This window comes from Somniosus microcephalus, chromosome 33, assembly GCF_052327205.1.
Source record: "Somniosus microcephalus isolate GS21.2 chromosome 33, FLI_Smic_1.0, whole genome shotgun sequence".
NCBI lineage: Eukaryota > Metazoa > Chordata > Chondrichthyes > Squaliformes > Somniosidae > Somniosus > Somniosus microcephalus.
The window spans coordinates 12,467,035-12,484,006 of NC_141019.1; the positions used below are offsets into that span (position 1 = coordinate 12,467,035).

Below are 16,972 nucleotides of genomic sequence, written 5' to 3' on the forward strand. Positions count from 1 at the left end.
GACTCTGTATCTCTGATGGGGAGTGACTGTGTAGCTCTGTGATGGGGAGTGACTCTGTATCTCTGATGGGGAGTGACTCTGTATCTCTCCGATGGGGAGTGACTCTGTATCTCCGATGGGGAGTGACTCTGTATCTCCGATGGGGAGTGACTCTGTATCTCTGATGGGGAGTGACTCTGTATCTCTGATGGGGAGTGACTCTGTATCTCTGATGGGGAGTGACTCTGTATCTCTGATGGGGAGTGACTGTGTAACTCTGTGATGGGGAGTGACTAGCTCTGATGAGGAGTGACTCTGTATCTCTGATGGGGAGTGACTCTATCTCTGATGGGGAGTGACTCTGTATCTGTCTGTTTTCAGGGTTCCCACTGATTCCAGCCATTATACACGCAGCTGCCAGGAGCACATACTTTAACGACAAGTAAGAATATCTTTAATTTCTTGTCTTTGGCTACGTATGGGAATGAGGCTTTGTTACTCTAAGATATTGCAGTTCAGGAAAATGTTTGTAGCATTTTCTTAGATATGTGGGATAATTGCTCAAAATACAAAATGGAATCTAGCCAAACCACCAACAAAATGGGTGATTAGAGCAATTAAAATGGGAACAGGGAAGGATAAAAAACGGGACAGATTGTCAAGGAAATTTACTGAAAGCAGGTTAAAGAGATCTTCAATGTGAAGGGCCCAAGAGATGAAGAAAGCTCTGGACATTAAATATACATCACCCAGATAAGCCTAACCATTTCTTTGAGGGTGTTCCAAAGTGGAGAGTAGAACTCCATGTGACGGACAGTGGGATTTGGCTCAAATGATTAGGATTACAGTGGAGGGCGGACGAAACTCTCCGTCTGTGGAAGTGTGGTGGATTGGGAATTCTGCTCGCTGCAAGGCTGTGACCTTGAGCCGGGATCAGGATTAGTTCAATCATTTTGGCCTCTGCCAGAGAGCAGCTGAAGAATGGCTGTAACAGGCCCTTGATGTCTGCTACTGTGTAATGTGGGGGCCTCAGCCTGTTCCATCCGCCACTCTGGGATCAATCTCTCAGGCTTTCCAGCACTTTTATTTCTATCCCCTTAAAGCCTTTCCTTGCACTTTTTCCCCTTCCCTATAATTCCACAAATAATTCAGAAAACTCAAACTGACAGATCAGCCCTGATCCGAATAAGCCCTTCTTGGCCACACAAGATTTGGATATCTGACAGGATTCCCTCCCTCTTCCCAACAGGAGAGATCTTCTCTCCCAATCTCATGGTTCAGTTCTCCACCCCAATCCAGCTCCACTCTGCTATTGAAAAGCATTGTTTGACCCAACTTGGCTTTTCACCTCAAGTGCTGGAGTTCCTACTTGGTTCCCATTGAGATTCCACTATAAAAACACACATGAAATGTGAGAGGTTAGTGCTCTGGTGTTGCACAGTCATTTGATCTTGTCACCGCACGTTTATAACGCCTATGTTCAAAATTTGGATGAAGACCTTGTTTTTTTCAAGCTTGCTGCCACTTCAGCCTTTCACAAACCCTTCATTTCTGCATTGTCAAGGACCTGTGTTGCTGTCCTCATTTGTGAATCTGTGTGCCTGGTCTGGACCTCAGTTAACTCCCAACTGGGGCCTTCACTCAGCTTGAAAAAATGAACATGGTGTCTCATTGAACCATTAAAATTTCAAATTTATTTTTGGGAAAATACCACTTTACCAGGGAGAGTCTCTGGCTGTAGAAACAGTGACCGAGCCCCACCGCCGAACTCCACCGCGGAGCCCCACCGCCGACCTCACTGTAGTCCCCGCCACCGAGCCCAACACAGGCCTCACCCCAGACCCCATCTCAGTCTGCACCGGAGACCCCAGACCAGCCCTGTCTTTGTTCTCATCCTGATTGGTTGCAGGAAACTGGTTCCACCATTTCATGCCCGACCCCACATATCGAACCGTGCTCAGATTCCCGCACAGCCTTTACCTTTGATCAATCCGAACAGTTCCATAAATCTGGTAACTATCCATCTCCGATGGTTCTAACAGTTTGTGAAAGCCATTAACTAAACACACACAAAGCCAAGTGGATGGTAGAAGGTATTGTGCAAAGAGCCTAAGGTAGAATTAAGAGCCCCTGCACCTTTTCAACAGCTTCATCTAGGCCTTCTATCAAGTACCTGTTGAGGTTTTGTATAAAGATGCAACATGGAGCAAGCCCCATACCCCATACATTTCCAAAACATCACTCCTGAGACTCACCTCCCAGGAACTGACCTTTAGCAACGCTGTACTTCCAGCCAGTTAATACCCCTTCTCCTCTTCATCCTGCCTGCTGCTCTGGTATGTTTCTGTGGTGTGCGGAGAATGCTGAATTCCTACCTCAGTATGGTTTTTCATTCATTGAATGCAATCTCCACACACTGTGCTCTCTCCCATCATCCCCCAGCTTCTGACAGGGGCCTCCAGATTCATTTCTAGTTCCTGTTCCATTTCTGTTTAAATCCCTCTAAATTACACAGTCAGCTTTTTATAGCAGGCGGAAACAACCAATCCTGTCCCAACAAACAAATTGAGGACATCACCTTCTGCAATGTCGAGCGTGTTATTCCCCGGGATCAGTTGGATAATGCACCACCCCTGTGGTGTCTGGACAATGCTGGATGAAGAAGGTTGGTAATCGATCTTTGCAGTGTCAGTGTTTGAATCTGCTCTTTGATTGTCTCTAGTTGCTGGATCAATTCAGACACTCGGCTCGTGTTCATTATCCATGGCCCAATCTGTGCTGCCTTACTGGTATGTATGTTACTCTATTTTTCTAAACTCTGCATGAATCAAGTAATAGAGATCACACATGCACTGCCCAGTCAGCCATATAGACCAGCCAGATCACAGGTTTCATCCAAGGTCTGTGCTGGGGCAGCAGTTTGAGACACTAACATTGGCCTCAGTGCCCTTGCACTAAGAAAGGTTAAAACTGCCAGAGTTCCCACTCCTGATGGCTATCCTGAGAGTAGCTGGGATGTGCATGCGTTTGGACATCGAGCAAGGACAGTATCAGGCTAAGCTGTGATATCTCCCCAGGGTCAAATAGCCTGCCAGTGCTGATTCTTTAGAATCACACTTGGGTGAGCTACTGCAGAACAGTTGGTGCTCATGAAATCATACGTTGGGCATGAGTGAGTGGATGGGAGGGGAACAAGCCATGAGTGTGAAGTGATGGCGAGCCTTGATCCTGTTGATGTTGTTGACCATCTCTTGTGACTCTCTGTTATCCTTGGCTCCCAGGTCAATCTGTTGTTTCTGCTGAACATTGTTCGAGTTCTTCTCACAAAGCTGAAGGTCACCCACCAGGTGCAGTCCAACTCCTACATGAAGGCCGTCCGAGCCACACTCATCCTCGTGCCGCTGTTGGGGATCCAGTTTGCTCTGGTTCCAACTACGCCTGAAGGTCGACTGATTAGACAGATTTATGCTCATGTGATGCACATTTGTACACACTATCAGGTAAGTGCCTTTCGATGCCTCTTGTGTACGACCATCTCGAGACCAATGCCCAGCTTCCCGCTGGGGGAGCTTGAAACCATCGGCAATCTGTCTGCGATTAAACAGGTTCCCACATTGGCGTCGTTCATGAGCAACTTGAGTAATGAGTTACAGGGATACAGCCAATCATCAGCAAGAAGTTACATCAGAAAATGTAAAACAGTGAGGAAAAGCAACTCCCGGTGTGGGACTGAGCTTCACACAGAGCAGGAAAGGCCCAGGCTCCATGCCCGGCCTGTGCTGAGTGAGCCTGATCTCACCCGGTGTGGGACTGAGCTTCACACAGAGCAGGAAAGGCCCAGGCTCCATCCCCGGCCTGTGCTGAGTGAGCTGCTCTCACCCGGTGTGGGACTGAGCCCCACACACAGAGCAGGAAAGGCCCAGGCTCCATCCCTGACCTGTGCTGAGTGAGCCTGATCTCACCCAGTGTGGGACTGAGCCCCACACACAGAGCAGGAAAGGCCCAGGCTCCATCCCCGGCCTGTGCTGAGTGAGCTGCTCTCACCCGGTGTGGGACTGAGCCCCACACACAGAGCAGGAAAGGCCCAGGCTCCATCCCCGGCCTGTGCTGAGTGAGCCTGATCTCACCCGGTGTGGGACTGAGCCCCACACACACAGAGCAGGAAAGGCCCAGGCTCCATCCCCGGCCTGTGCTGAGTGAGCTGCTCTCACCCGGTGGGGGACTGAGCCCCACGCAGAGCAGGAAAGGCCCAGGCTCCATCCCCGACCTGTGCTGAGTGAGCCTGATCTCACCCAGTGTGGGACTGAGCCCCACGCAGAGCAGGAAAGGCCCAGGCTCCATCCCCGGCCTGTGCTGAGTGAGCTGATCTCACCCGGTGTGGGACTGAGCCACACACACAGCAGGAAAGGCCCAGGCCCCATCCCCGGCCTGTGCTGAGTGAGCCTGATCTCACCCAGTGTGGGACTGAGCCACACACACAGCAGGAAAGGCCCAGGCTCCATCCCCGGCCTGTGCTGAGTGAGCTGATCTCACCCGGTGTGGGACTGAGCCCCACACAGAGCAGGAAAGGCCCAGGCTCCATCCCCGGCCTGTGCTGAGTGAGCTGATCTCACCCGGTGTGGGACTGAGCCCCACACACAGAGCAGGAAAGTCCCAGGCTCCATCCCCGGCCTGTGCTGAGTGAGCCTGATCTCACCCAGTGTGGGACTGAGCCCCACACAGAGCAGGAAAGGCCCAGGCTCCATTCCCGGCCTGTGCTGAGTGAGCCTGATCCCACACACACAGAGCACGAAAGGCCCAGGCTCCATCCCCGGCCTGTGCTGAGTGAGCCTGCTCTCACCCAGTGTGGGACTGAGCCCCACACAGAGCACGAAAGGCCCAGGCTCCATCCCCGGCCTGTGCTGAGTGAGCTGATCTCACCCAGTGTGGGACTGAGCCACACACACAGCAGAAAAGGCTGAGTTAGCCTGATCTCAGCTGAGACAGGCACAGGGGCTACATTTGGCCTCAGTGCCCCTGGACTGAGAAGGATTAAAATCAGCCTGGGTTTCTGCTCCTGGTCACTGCACAGTGACCCCTGCTGGCCACTTGGGTGAAGTACTGAAGGGAGCACGCTGGGGCGAGCAGATGAGAAATTGTTTGATTTCATTTATTAAACAATATCATTGCAATTCAGATAAAAAGGTCTGGAACTGGGACTCAATCTTGGGGCCTAGATGTGCTTGCTTACCCCAGATTCTAACCTTTCTAGTTCCATTATCATTGTATCATGTGACTACCAGGATGGTAGACGGTGAACTAGATGGGCCTCGGTCTTTTATCATCTAGCAATTCCTATGTTCCTAAAGATGTCCCACAGCATGTTACAACCAATGGATTACTTATGAAGTGCAGTCACTTGTTATGTGACCAGTTCATGCACAAGTGAATTCTTCATTCTTGCAGACCAGTTATTTGAACCCATTACAAATTGGGTAGGGGTAGTTTCAAGCCTAATAAAAAATTCTCACATTTCAGATAAGGAATAGGGGTTCGAGGGGATGTCCAGCCTGAGCTGGGAGAATGACTATCTGCTTGTTCTGATAGGGCACACCCAACACAACTAAGTGACAAATGAATCTTTGTTTCACAGGGTTTAATGGTGACAACAATATTCTGCTTCTTCAACGGAGAGGTGAGTGTGGCCTGCAAGAATCTGCGCCTGTTAGCGAGTGCGGGTCTCGACCCATTAAAGTAGAATTCCTGCTCCCAGCGCAGAGCTTTTCCTGCCAAGATCGCTTATCGGGAATTGGGGCAAGAACGTCTGTGGGAATTTCTGCCGTGAATTGTAATGGATTGGCGATCGCTCACTAATGTCTGTGCCCAATACGTGCTCTCGGTAGCAAAGTACCAACACTGGGGGCACCAACTGCAAGAGCCTGTTGCCCAGAGGGTTAGATTAGCCTCAACCTACCCATAGAGGGCCAGGGTGGAACTCCCAACCCCGCCGTGACCCTGGCCTCGTTTTCTTCCTGGGGACTGTTCAGTTATGGCGGGCTTCTGGCAGGATCTCCACCAAGAAGGTATTAGCTGCTGGCAAGACCTGAAGAGACAGCAGCCTCTGTTAAAGGGGCACAAGAATCTCAGAGATTGCTCTTTCAAGGTTGGCCAGTGCCCTTCAGGAGCCTTAGAGAGGGCGAGGGGCCCACTACTGGGCTCTCTCCCTCCAACATGGTGCTCAGTAGGATTGCCACTGCTGCCCCAGTGCTTACTGTGGTGACTTACTTAGTTGAGATGGAAACTTACATGGTGGGAATCCTAGGGATGGATGGGAGGTCACAGACTGGGAATCCCGAGAGTGGTTGGGAGGTCTCGGATTAAGATTTCCCAGAGTGGTTCGAAGGTCTCGGACTGGGAATCCCGGGGATGGTTGGGAGGTCTCGGACTGGGAATCCCGGGGATGGTTGGGAGGTCCCGTACTGGGAATCCCGGAGATGGTTGGGAGGTCACGGACTGGGAATCCCGGGGGTGGTTGGGAGGTCCCGTACTGGGAATCCCGGAGATGGTTGGGAGGTCACGGACTGGGAATCCCGGGGGTGGTTGGGAGGTCACGGACTGGGAATCCCGGGGGTGGTTGGGAGATCACGGACTGGGAATCCCGGGGATGGTTGGGAGGTCACGGACTGGGAATCCCGGGGGTGGTTGGGAGGTCACGGACTGGGAATCCCGGGGGTGGTTGGGAGATCACGGACTGGGAATCCCGGGGATGGTTGGGAGGTCACGGACTGGGAATCCCGGGGGTGGTTGGGAGGTCTCAGACTGGGAATCCCGGGGGTGGTTGGGAGATCACGGACTGGGAATCCCGGGGATGGTTGGGAGGTCTCGGATTAAGATTTCCCAGAGTGGTTCGAAGGTCTCCGACTGGGAATCCCGGGGATGGTTGGGAGGTCTCGGACTGGGAATCCCGGGGATGGTTGGGAGGTCACGGACTGGGAATCCCGGGGGTGGTTGGGAGGTCACGGACTGGGAATCCCGGGGGTGGTTGGGAGGTCACGGACTGGGAATCCCGGGGATGGTTGGGAGGTCACGGACTGGGAATCCCGGAGATGGTTGGGAGGTCACGGACTGGGAATCCCGGGGGTGGTTGGGAGGTCTCGGACTGGGAATCCCTGGGGTGGTTGGGAGGTCACGGACTGGGAATCCCAGGGATGGTTGGGAGGTCATGGACTGGGAATCCCGGGGATGGTTGGGAGGTCTCGGACTGGGAATCCCGGGGATGGTTGGGAGGTCACGGACTGGGAATCCCGGGGATGGTTGGGAGGTCTCGGACTGGGAATCCCGGGGGTGGTTGGGAGGTCACGGACTGGGAATCCCGGGGATGGTTGGGAGGTCCCGGAGTGGGAATCCCGGGGATGGTTGGGAGGTCACGGACTGGGAATCCCGGAGATGGTTGGGAGGTCACGGACTAGGAGTCCCGGGGATGGTTTGAGATTGATGACGTTCTGGCCTCTGAGATATGCTTGTTCTAATGGGACCTTTCCCCTTTAGGTGCAAGATGCCTTGAAGAGGCAGTGGTCACAGTACAAGTTCCAGTGCAGCCATCAGCTAACCAACACAGATGGCTCCCACTCCAACATGACATCTTTGTCAGAGCTCAATCGATACTCACTCGCACAGCCCACGAACAACAACCGCACCAACGGCAAGAGCTGTTCTGAGACTATCGCACAGAAAGTGCTAGGCATCCCCGTGTGAGGGACACTCTCTTACCGAGACCAGGACCAGCATTTTAAAGCTTCCTTCAATAGCTTCCCAATATAGAGAACGGAAAAAGCCTTCCCTTTATATCGTGCCTTATCCTGTATCTCAGGAATTTCTCCCTGCTCCACTTACAAGGAATTTGTTTGCGGTGCACTCTCTGTTATGTCGCTAATATATATGTAGATGTTTTATTGAGCACAGAGCTGGTCCATTGAACAACTTCTATCAAAAATCTCACTCTCTACTCTCAAAAATTAAACTCTGTGACTCATTGTGAGATCCTTTTAACAGTTTGACAGGCCACTCACTAAAACATTGTCCAGGAAGAAAGGTCTTTAAAGTTGGAATTTCAGAAGTCACTAAAGCATTTCAACAACAACTTGCATTTATACAGCGCCTTTAACAGAGTGAAACATCCCAAGGCATTTTATTTCATTGCTGGATACCTCTGTGAGACCTTTGAGAACTTGTGAAGAAACTGCTCTTGACACTTCCTGACTGTGTGTGAAGTGACTGCCAAACTAGAGCCAATAAGACAGAAAGAAGGTTCATGCATTTCTATAGCGCCTTCTGCGGCCTCAGGACGTCCCAACGTGCTTCACAGTCAATGTACTTTAGAACTGTAGTCACTGCTGTTTGGTGGGCAAATGTGACAGCTTGCTTTGTGCTTTGAATCATTTCCATGTAATGGCCTCTAGGCTCCAGTAAACAGCTATGAGCAAGGGGACTTCAGTGGTTGAATCCTGCATTTGACACACTGTTCCCAGGCCCCTCTGCATGTACTTTAACAAATGGATTCTGGGGATTGCCACTCACCACGTGGAGTCTTTCTATTAAAACACAACTACTGTGGCTAAAGTTAGCTTGATACGTTGCTGCCCCTTCCTCTCAGAGAGTGACCCCTGTCGAAATGTACCCATATCAGGGGCACACAGTCCGAGGTTTCCTCTTGTGTCTCACTTAGTTATGGAAAATTCGCCACACTTTTAAAAACTTTTCACCAGAATTATTCCTGTTAACTGACTGCTGTTGGAGGAAGTTTTCAGAAGTGAGACAGTGTGGAGTCCCGGGACTGTAAATGGGGACCGAGTGATATTCCAAACCAGTAATTCCGTCACACCCTGCAGTTTCTCACTCTGACTTTATTCTCATTTAATATAAATCGTCATTTGAGGAGAGTTTATTGTAGTAAAAAGCCACTGTCACCTGACCCCCAGCACTCTGGAATGTTCCAACAAAAGCCTTCACTTGTTAACCATTTCCTAATCTTTAACTTTCATGTTTCTCAGCAGTCTGTTGGTCTGTTTGTGAATCTGTAAGGAATGAGATTGCAATAATTTATGGAACATTTCTGGTTAAGATTGTGGTGACTCTGCCCCTGTGACAGTTTGAGCCACACCCAGCAGGAAGGGCCCAGGTGTAATCACCAGTCTGTGCTGGGTTTGCTCGTCTCAGCTCGGTTGGGGAGTTCGAATTACTTAAGTGCCCCTGGGTTAAGGAGAGAAAAGATCAGCCAGGGTTGCAGCTCCTTATGGTATCCACAGACTCCTGCTGCAAAGTGTGGGTGAAGAGTGAAGACATTGGGAAAACACATCAGGCTCAGCTGTGACCCTCCAAGGTCAAATAACCCAATGGCACTCAGTTCTAAGCTCGTTCATGAAGGATGGCCACCTTTGTGGGAGTGTTTGATGGGACAGTGTAGAGGGAGCTTTACTCTGTATCTAACCCGTGCTGTACCTGCCCTGGGAGTGTTTGATGGGACAGTGTAGAGGGAGCTTTACTCTGTATCTAACCCATGCTGTACCTGCCCTGGGAGTGTTTGATGGGACAGTGTAGAGGGAGCTTTACTCTGTATCTAACCTGTGCTGTACCTGCCCTGGGAGTGTTTGATGGGACAGTGTAGAGGGAGCTTTACTCTGTATCTAACCCCGTGCTGTACCTGTTCTGGGAATGTTTGATGGGACAGTGTAGAGGGAGCTTTACTCTGTATCTAACCCGTGCTGTACCTGTTCTGGGAGTGTTTGATGGGACAGTGTAGAGGGAGCTTTACTCTGTATCTAACCCTTGCTGTACCTGCCCTGGGAGTGTTTGATGGGACAGTGTAGAGGGAGCTTTACTCTGTATCTAACCCCGTGCTGTACCTGCCCTGGGAATGTTTGATGGGACAGTGTAGAGGGAGCTTTGCTCTGTATCTGACCCGTGCTGTACCTGCCCTGGGAGTGTTTGATGGGACAGTGTAGAGGGAGCTTTACTCTGTATCTAACCCGTGCTGTACCTGCCCTGGGAGTGTTTCACGAGCTCAAACATGTCGCACATCCTGGACTAACGAGCATTTCATAGAATGATACAGCACAGAAGGAGGCCATTCGACCCATTGTGCCTGTGGAGGCTCTTCTATCCAATTAGATCCACTCCCTGCTCTTTCCCCATAGCCCTGTAATTATTTCTCTTCAAGTATTTCTCCAATTCTCTTTTGAATGTTACTATTGAATCTGCTTCCACTGCCCTTTCAGGCAGCGTGTTCCAGATCACAACAACTCGCTGCGTAAAAAACTGCTTCCTCGTGTCCTCTGGTTACCGACCCTTCTGTCATTGGAAACAGTTTCTCCTTATTTACTCTATTAAAACCATTCATGATTTTGAACACCTCTATCAAATCTCCCCTTAACCTTCTCTGCTCTAAGGAGAACAACCCCAGCTTCTCCAGTCTCTCCACTAATCTGAAGTCCCTCATCCCTGGAACCATTCTAGTAAATCTGCTCTGCACCCTCTCCAAGGCCCCGACATCCTTCCTAAAGTGCGATGCCCAGAATTGGACACAATACTCCAGCTGGGGCCGAACCAGTGTTTTATAAATGTTCAGTATAACTTCCTTGCTTTTGTACTCGATGCCTCTACTAATAAAGCCCAGGATCCCGTATGCTGTTTTAACGGCTTTCTCAACTTGTCCTGCCACCTTCAAAGATTTGTGTATAAACACCCCCAGCTCTCTCTGTTCCTGCACCCTCTTTAAAATTATACCATTTAGTTTACATTACCTCTCCTCGTTCTTCCTACCCAAATGTATCACTTCACACTTCTCTGCATTAAATTTCACCAGTCTGTCTGTGTCCTCCTGAAGTCTGTTACTATCCTCCTCACTGTTTACTACATTTGAGTTTTGTGTCATCTGCAAACTTTGAAATGGTGCCCTGTATACCCAAGTCCAGGTCATTAATATATATCAAAAAGAGCAGTGGTCCTAATACTGACCCTGGGGAACACCACTGTATACTTCCCTCCAGTCTGAAAAACAACCGTTCACCACGACTCTCTGCTTTCTGTCCCTTGGCCAATTTTGTATCCACCCTGCCACTGTCTCTTTAATCCCATGGGCTTTAATTTTGTTAACAAGTCTTTTATGTGGCACTTTGTCAAATGCCTTTTGAAAGACCGTATACACATCAACCGCACTACCCTCATCAACCCGCTCCGATACTTCATCAAAGAACTTGATCAAGTTAGTCAAACACTATTTTCCTTTAACAAATCTGTGCTGACTTTCATTTATTAGCCCATACTTTTCCAAATGCCACTTAATTTTGTCCCGGATTATTGTCTCAAAGTTTCCCCACCAATGACATTAGGCTAACTGGCCTGTATTGCTGGGTTTATCTCTCTCCCCTTTTTTAAACAGGCGTGTAACATTTGCAGTCCTCTGGCACCACCCCCATATCCACGGAGGATTGGAAGATTGTGGCCAGAGCCTCCACCCTTACTTCCCTCAGTAACCTAGGCTGCATCCCACCCGGACCGGGTAACTTTTCTACTTTGAGCACTGCTAACCTTTTAAGTGCCTCCTCTTTATCTATTTTTATCCTATCCAATATCACTACTGCCTCCTCCATTACTGCTACATTGGCTGCATCTGTCTTCACTGGAGAAGAGGATGCAACGTACTCATTTAGTACCTCAGCCATGCCCTCTGCCTCCACAAGATTTCCTTTTTGGTCCCTATTCACCCCACCCTTCCTTTGACTATCCTTTTACTATTTATGTTTATAAAAGACTTTTAGGTTCCCTTTTATGTTCGCTGCTAATCTATTCTCATACTCTCTCTTTGCTCCTCTTATTCCCTTTTTAGATCTCCTCTGTACTTTCTATATTCAGCTTGGTTCTCTACTGTATTATTAACCTTACGATTATAATAAGCCTCCTTTTTCTGTTTCATTCTAATCTCTGTATCTTTAGTCATCCAGGGAGCTCTAGCTTTGGATGCCCTTCCTTTCCCCCTCACGGGAATGTGTCTACTCAGTACGTAAACCATCTCTTCTTAAAGGCCCCCCATTGTTCAGTTACTGTTTTACCCACCAGTGTTTGATTTCAATCCACCTGGGCCAGATCCCTTTTCAACTCACTGAAGTTAGCCCTGCTTCAGTTAAGTATGTTTACGCTTGATTGTACCTCATCCTTTTCCATCACTACTCTAAACCTGATGATATTATGATCACTGTTCCCCAAATGCTCTCCCACTGAGACATGCTCCACTTACTTTTAATTCATTCACGAGATGTGGGCGTCACTGGCAAGGCCAGTATTTATTACCCATCCCTACTTGCCCTTGAGAAAGTGGTGGTGAGCTGCCTTCTTGAACCGCTGCAGTCCATGTGGTGAAGGTACTCCCAGTGCTGTTAGGGAGGGAGTTCCAGGATTTTGACCCACTGACGATGAAGGAAATCAGGATGGTGTATGACTTGGAGGGAAACCTGGAGGTGGTGATGTTCCTATGCTGCCCTTGTCCTTCTGGGTGGTAGAGGTCACGGGTTTGGGAGGTGCTGTCGAAGAAGCCTTACCTAACTTCATTCCCAGAACTAGATCCAGCACTGCTTCCTTCCTTATTGGGCTGGAAGCACACTGATCAAGAAAGTTCCCTTGTACACATTTCAGTAATTCCTCATCCTCTTTGCACTGTTACTATCCCAGTCTATATTAGAATAATTGAAGTCCCCCATTATCACTGATCTGTAGTTATTGCATGTTTCTGTAATTTGCCCCCCTAGCTCCTTCCCACTATTTGGTGGCCTATAGTATACACCCAGGAGCATAATAGCTCATCTATTGTTCCTTAATTCTAACCAGATAGACTCAGTCTTTAGCCCCTCAACTACATCATGCTTCTCCAGTGCTTTAATAGTTTCTTTGATCAATACTGCCCCTCCCCCTCCTTTTTTTCCTTCCCTATCTTTCCTGAATATCTTGTAGCCAGAGATATTAAGTTCCCACTATATCATAGTCCCATGTGGCAACTTGTGCCTGCAGCTCACCAACCTTATTTACCACACTCCGTGCATTTACGTACATGCACTCCAAACCCATCTTAGACTGCCTCGCATTCCCCCCACTTCTGATCCCTATTTCTGAACTATTCTTTACTCTACTGCTATTTGCATCTCCCAGTCCTCTGTGCACCTCTGCGCTCTAATGTTTCATCCTGGTTTCCCCACCAGCCTTGAAATGAGACGAGCTCCAGCCGCTCCTGCATAAATGGCATCAAAACTCATGGCCTGTTTTTCAAAAATCTGTTTTTGTGAATGCATTGCTATTGTCAATTTAGAAGATATTGTTTCTTGTGTACTTGTGTTTGACAAGCTTCTCAACAAAGCAACTGCAGTATAAACATAGATAACAATAAAGGGAAAAAAGCAGAACATTCACCCCAAAGCATCAAACTCCTTTTCGTCAACTCATGAGTGAGACCTGCTTCCACAGCCAATGAAGTACTTGTGAAGTGTGTTCACTGTTGTAATGTAGGACACTCAGCAGCCAATCAGCAAGCTCCCACAAACAGCCATGTGATAATGACCAGATCATCTGTTTGCGATGTTGAACATAAGAAAAGGGAGGGGGGGGGGGGGTTTGAAATTTCTGGATAGTTTTATCCAGAATACAGTCACACCCCAGAGGAAAGCAGAAGTTCAGGAAGGGGAGGGTGTGCCTGTCAGGGAGCCAAGTAGAGGGGACTTAGGAGAGGTTGAGAAGGAGCTCCCGCAGACACTGGTCCTGTCCAACAGGTACGATGTGTTGGACCTGTTGGACAGGACCAGTGAGGACAAGGAGAAAGACTACAGATCAGTAGAATTAACACGTGGCTAAAGGGCTGGTGTGGGAAAGAGGGGTTCCTTTTCATGGGACACTGGCACCAGTACTGGGACAGGAAGGTGTTGCACCAATGGGACAGGCTCCACCTGAACCGGAAAGGGACCAGTGTCTTAGCGGAAAGGGTAAATAGGGAGATTGCAAAGGCTTTAAACTAGTAAAACGGTGGGGGCTGGGGGAAGGGAGGATCTATAAGAAATAAAAGCAGCTTAAATGTAAATGAAACAGGAATGGAGAACACAGGACAGACTAAACTAAGGAAGGACATAAATGGCCAGGGAATAAATAGAGTTATAGAACAGCAGAATAGAAATGTGGTAGTGATGGGGGATTCTATAATTAGGGAAATAAATAGCGTCCTCTGCAGCCACGAACGAGAGTCCCGAAGGGTGTGTGCCTACCCAGTCCCAGGGTAACCACAGAGGGCTGTGGAGGCTCAGTCATTGAGTATATTCAAGACAGAGATCGATTGATTTTTGAATATTATGGGGATAGTGCAGGAAAGTGGAGATGAGGTCGATGATCAGCCGTGATCTTATTGAATGGCGGAGCAGGCTCGAGGGGCCGAATGGCCGACTCCTGCTCCTATTTCTTATGTTAACAGAAGTGTAAAAAGATGGTTAAAAATAAAGAGAGAGGAACTGCTACTAAAACTGAGTTAAACTGTCTTTACAGCAATGCACACCGTACTCGTAATAAAACAGGGTAACTAGAAACAATAATACATTGAGGAACCAGGTATAGGAGGGATTACTGAGATATGCCTACAGAAAAATCAGGACTGAGAATTAAACAGAGTATAACATATTTAGAAAAGAGAGGGGGGGAAAGGGGAGGTAGAGTAGCTGTACTTATTAGAAATAACGTAATGGCAGTAGAAAAAAGTGACGCAGCCATCAAGTAAGACAGAAATAGAATCCAAAATAACAACAGAAAACGGAAAAACTCAGCAGGCCAGGCAACATCCGTGGAGAGAGAAACAGAGTTAGTGTTTCAGGTCAAAGACCCTTCGTCAGAACTGAGAAAAAAGCAAGTTTGGGGACTGGGAAATGGGGGAGGAGATGAAAGAACAAAAGGGAAGGTCTGAGAGGTGAAGAGACATTAAGAGATATTCAAGGCGAGACGAGATGGTAATAGGACAGGTAAAGAGACAAAGGATGGCTCTGGATGAAGTGTGAAATGTGCTGGCAGAATGGGAGACAGCTGCCATGTGGGAGAGAAAAAAAAGGAAAAGGCACAAACCAAAAGTGTGGATAAAAAATATATAAAAATATGATAGGGGCCGAGGTTATGATCTGAAATTGTTGAACTCGATGTTGAGTCCGGAAGGCTGTAAAGTGCCTAATCGAAAGATGAGGTGCTGTTCCTCGAGCTTACACTGAGCTTCCGTGGAACAATGCAAGAGGCTGAGGACGGTGAGGTCTGAGTGGGAATGGAGATGTGAACTGAAATGACAGGCGACCGGAAGCTCGGGGTCACCCTTATGGACTGAACGGAGGTGTTCCGCAAAGCGGTTACCCAATCTGCGTTTGGTCTCTCTAATGTAGAGTAGACAACATCGTGAGCAGCAAATACAGTATACTAGATTGCAAGAAGTACAAGTAAATCGCTGTTTCACCTGGAAGGGGTGTTTGGGGCCCTGGACAGTGGGAAGGGGGAGGTATAAGGGCAGGTGTTGCATCTCCTGCACTTGCATGGGAAGGTGCTGGGCGAAGGGGTGCTGGGGGTGATAAAGGAGTGGACTAGGGTGTCTCGGAGGGAGCGGTCCCTACGGAATGCTGAAAGGGGAGGGGAGGGGAAGATGCGTTTAGTGGTGGGATCACATAGAAGATAGGAGCAGGAGTAGGCCATTTGGCCCCTCGAGCCTGCTCTGCCATTCAATGAGATCATGGCTGATCATCCAAACTCAGTACCCTGACGCTGCCTTCTCCCCATATCCCGTGATCCCTTTAGCCTTAAGAAATATATCTAACTCCTTCTTGAATATATTTAATGAATTGGTCTCAACTGTCTTCTGTGGTAGAGAATTCCACAGGTTCACCACTCTCTGGGTGAAGAAATTCCTCCTCATCTCTGTCCTAAATGGCTTACCCCTTATCCTTAGACTGTGACCCCTGGTTCTGGACTCCCCGGCCATCGGGAACATCCTTCCTGCATCTAGTCTGTCTAGTCCTGTTTGAAACTTATAAGTTTCAATGAGATCCCCTCTCATTCTTCTAAACACCAGCGAGTATAAGCCCAATCTCTCCTCATACATCATTCCTGCCATCCCAGGTATCAGTCTGGTGAATCTTCGCTGCACTCCCTCCATGGCAAGAACATCCTTCCTCAAATAGGGCGACCAAAACTGCACACAATACTCACGTTGGAGGTGGTAGAAATGGCGGAGGATGATCTGTTGAATGTGGAGGCTGGTGGGGTGAAAGGTGAGGACAAGGGGAACCCTATCGTGGTTCCGGGAGGGAGGGGCAGGGGTGAGGGCAGAAGTGCGGGAGATAGAACGGACACGGTCGAGGGCCGTGTCAACCATGGTAGAGGGGAATCCTCGGTTGAGGAAAAAGGAAGACATGTCAGAAGCACTGGTGTGGAAGGTGGCATCGTCGGAGCAGATGCGGCGGAGACGGAGGAACTGGGAGAATGGAATAGAGTCCTTACAGGAAGCGGGGTGGGAGGAAGTATAGTCCAGGTAGCTGTGGGAGTCAGTGGGCTTGTAGTGAATGTTGGTCAATAACCTATCCCTAGAGATGGAGACGGAGAAGTCGAGGAAGGGAAGGGAAGAGTCCGAGATGGACCATGTGAAGGTGAGGGAAGGGTGGAAATTGGAGGCAAAGTGAATGAAATTGTCTAGTTCAGGGCGAGAGCAGGAAATGGCACCGATACAGTCATCAATGTACCGGAAAAAGAGGTGAGGGAGGGGACCTGAGTAGGACTGGAACAAAGAGTGTTCCACATTATCCCACGAAAAGGCAGGCATAGCTAGGACCAATGCGGGTACCCATGGCAATACCTTTAATTTGGAGGAAATGAGTGGAGTCAAAGGAGAAGTTGTTCAATGTGAGAACAAGTTCAGCCAGGTGGAGAAGGGTGGTAGTGGATGGGGACTGGTTGGGCTTCTGTT

The 16,972-nt window shown here is 49.0% G+C and overlaps 1 protein-coding gene across 2 annotated transcripts in view; it reads left to right on the plus strand.

Annotated features, from left to right (window-relative positions):
- LOC147096965 (calcitonin gene-related peptide type 1 receptor-like) overlaps positions 1-13,412 on the plus strand; it is a 302,051-nt gene extending 288,639 nt beyond the window's left edge. For both annotated transcript variants that reach the window (XM_085972660.1, XM_085972661.1), the window contains 5 exons: positions 361-421; positions 2,702-2,768; positions 3,261-3,479; positions 5,612-5,653; positions 7,507-13,412. In XM_085972660.1, coding sequence (XP_085828786.1) covers positions 361-421; positions 2,702-2,768; positions 3,261-3,479; positions 5,612-5,653; positions 7,507-7,713 — 596 coding nt within the window. In that variant the 3' untranslated portion in view covers positions 7,714-13,412. The remainder of the gene's footprint in view (positions 1-360; positions 422-2,701; positions 2,769-3,260; positions 3,480-5,611; positions 5,654-7,506) is intronic.
- Positions 13,413-16,972: the final 3,560 nt, after the last annotated feature.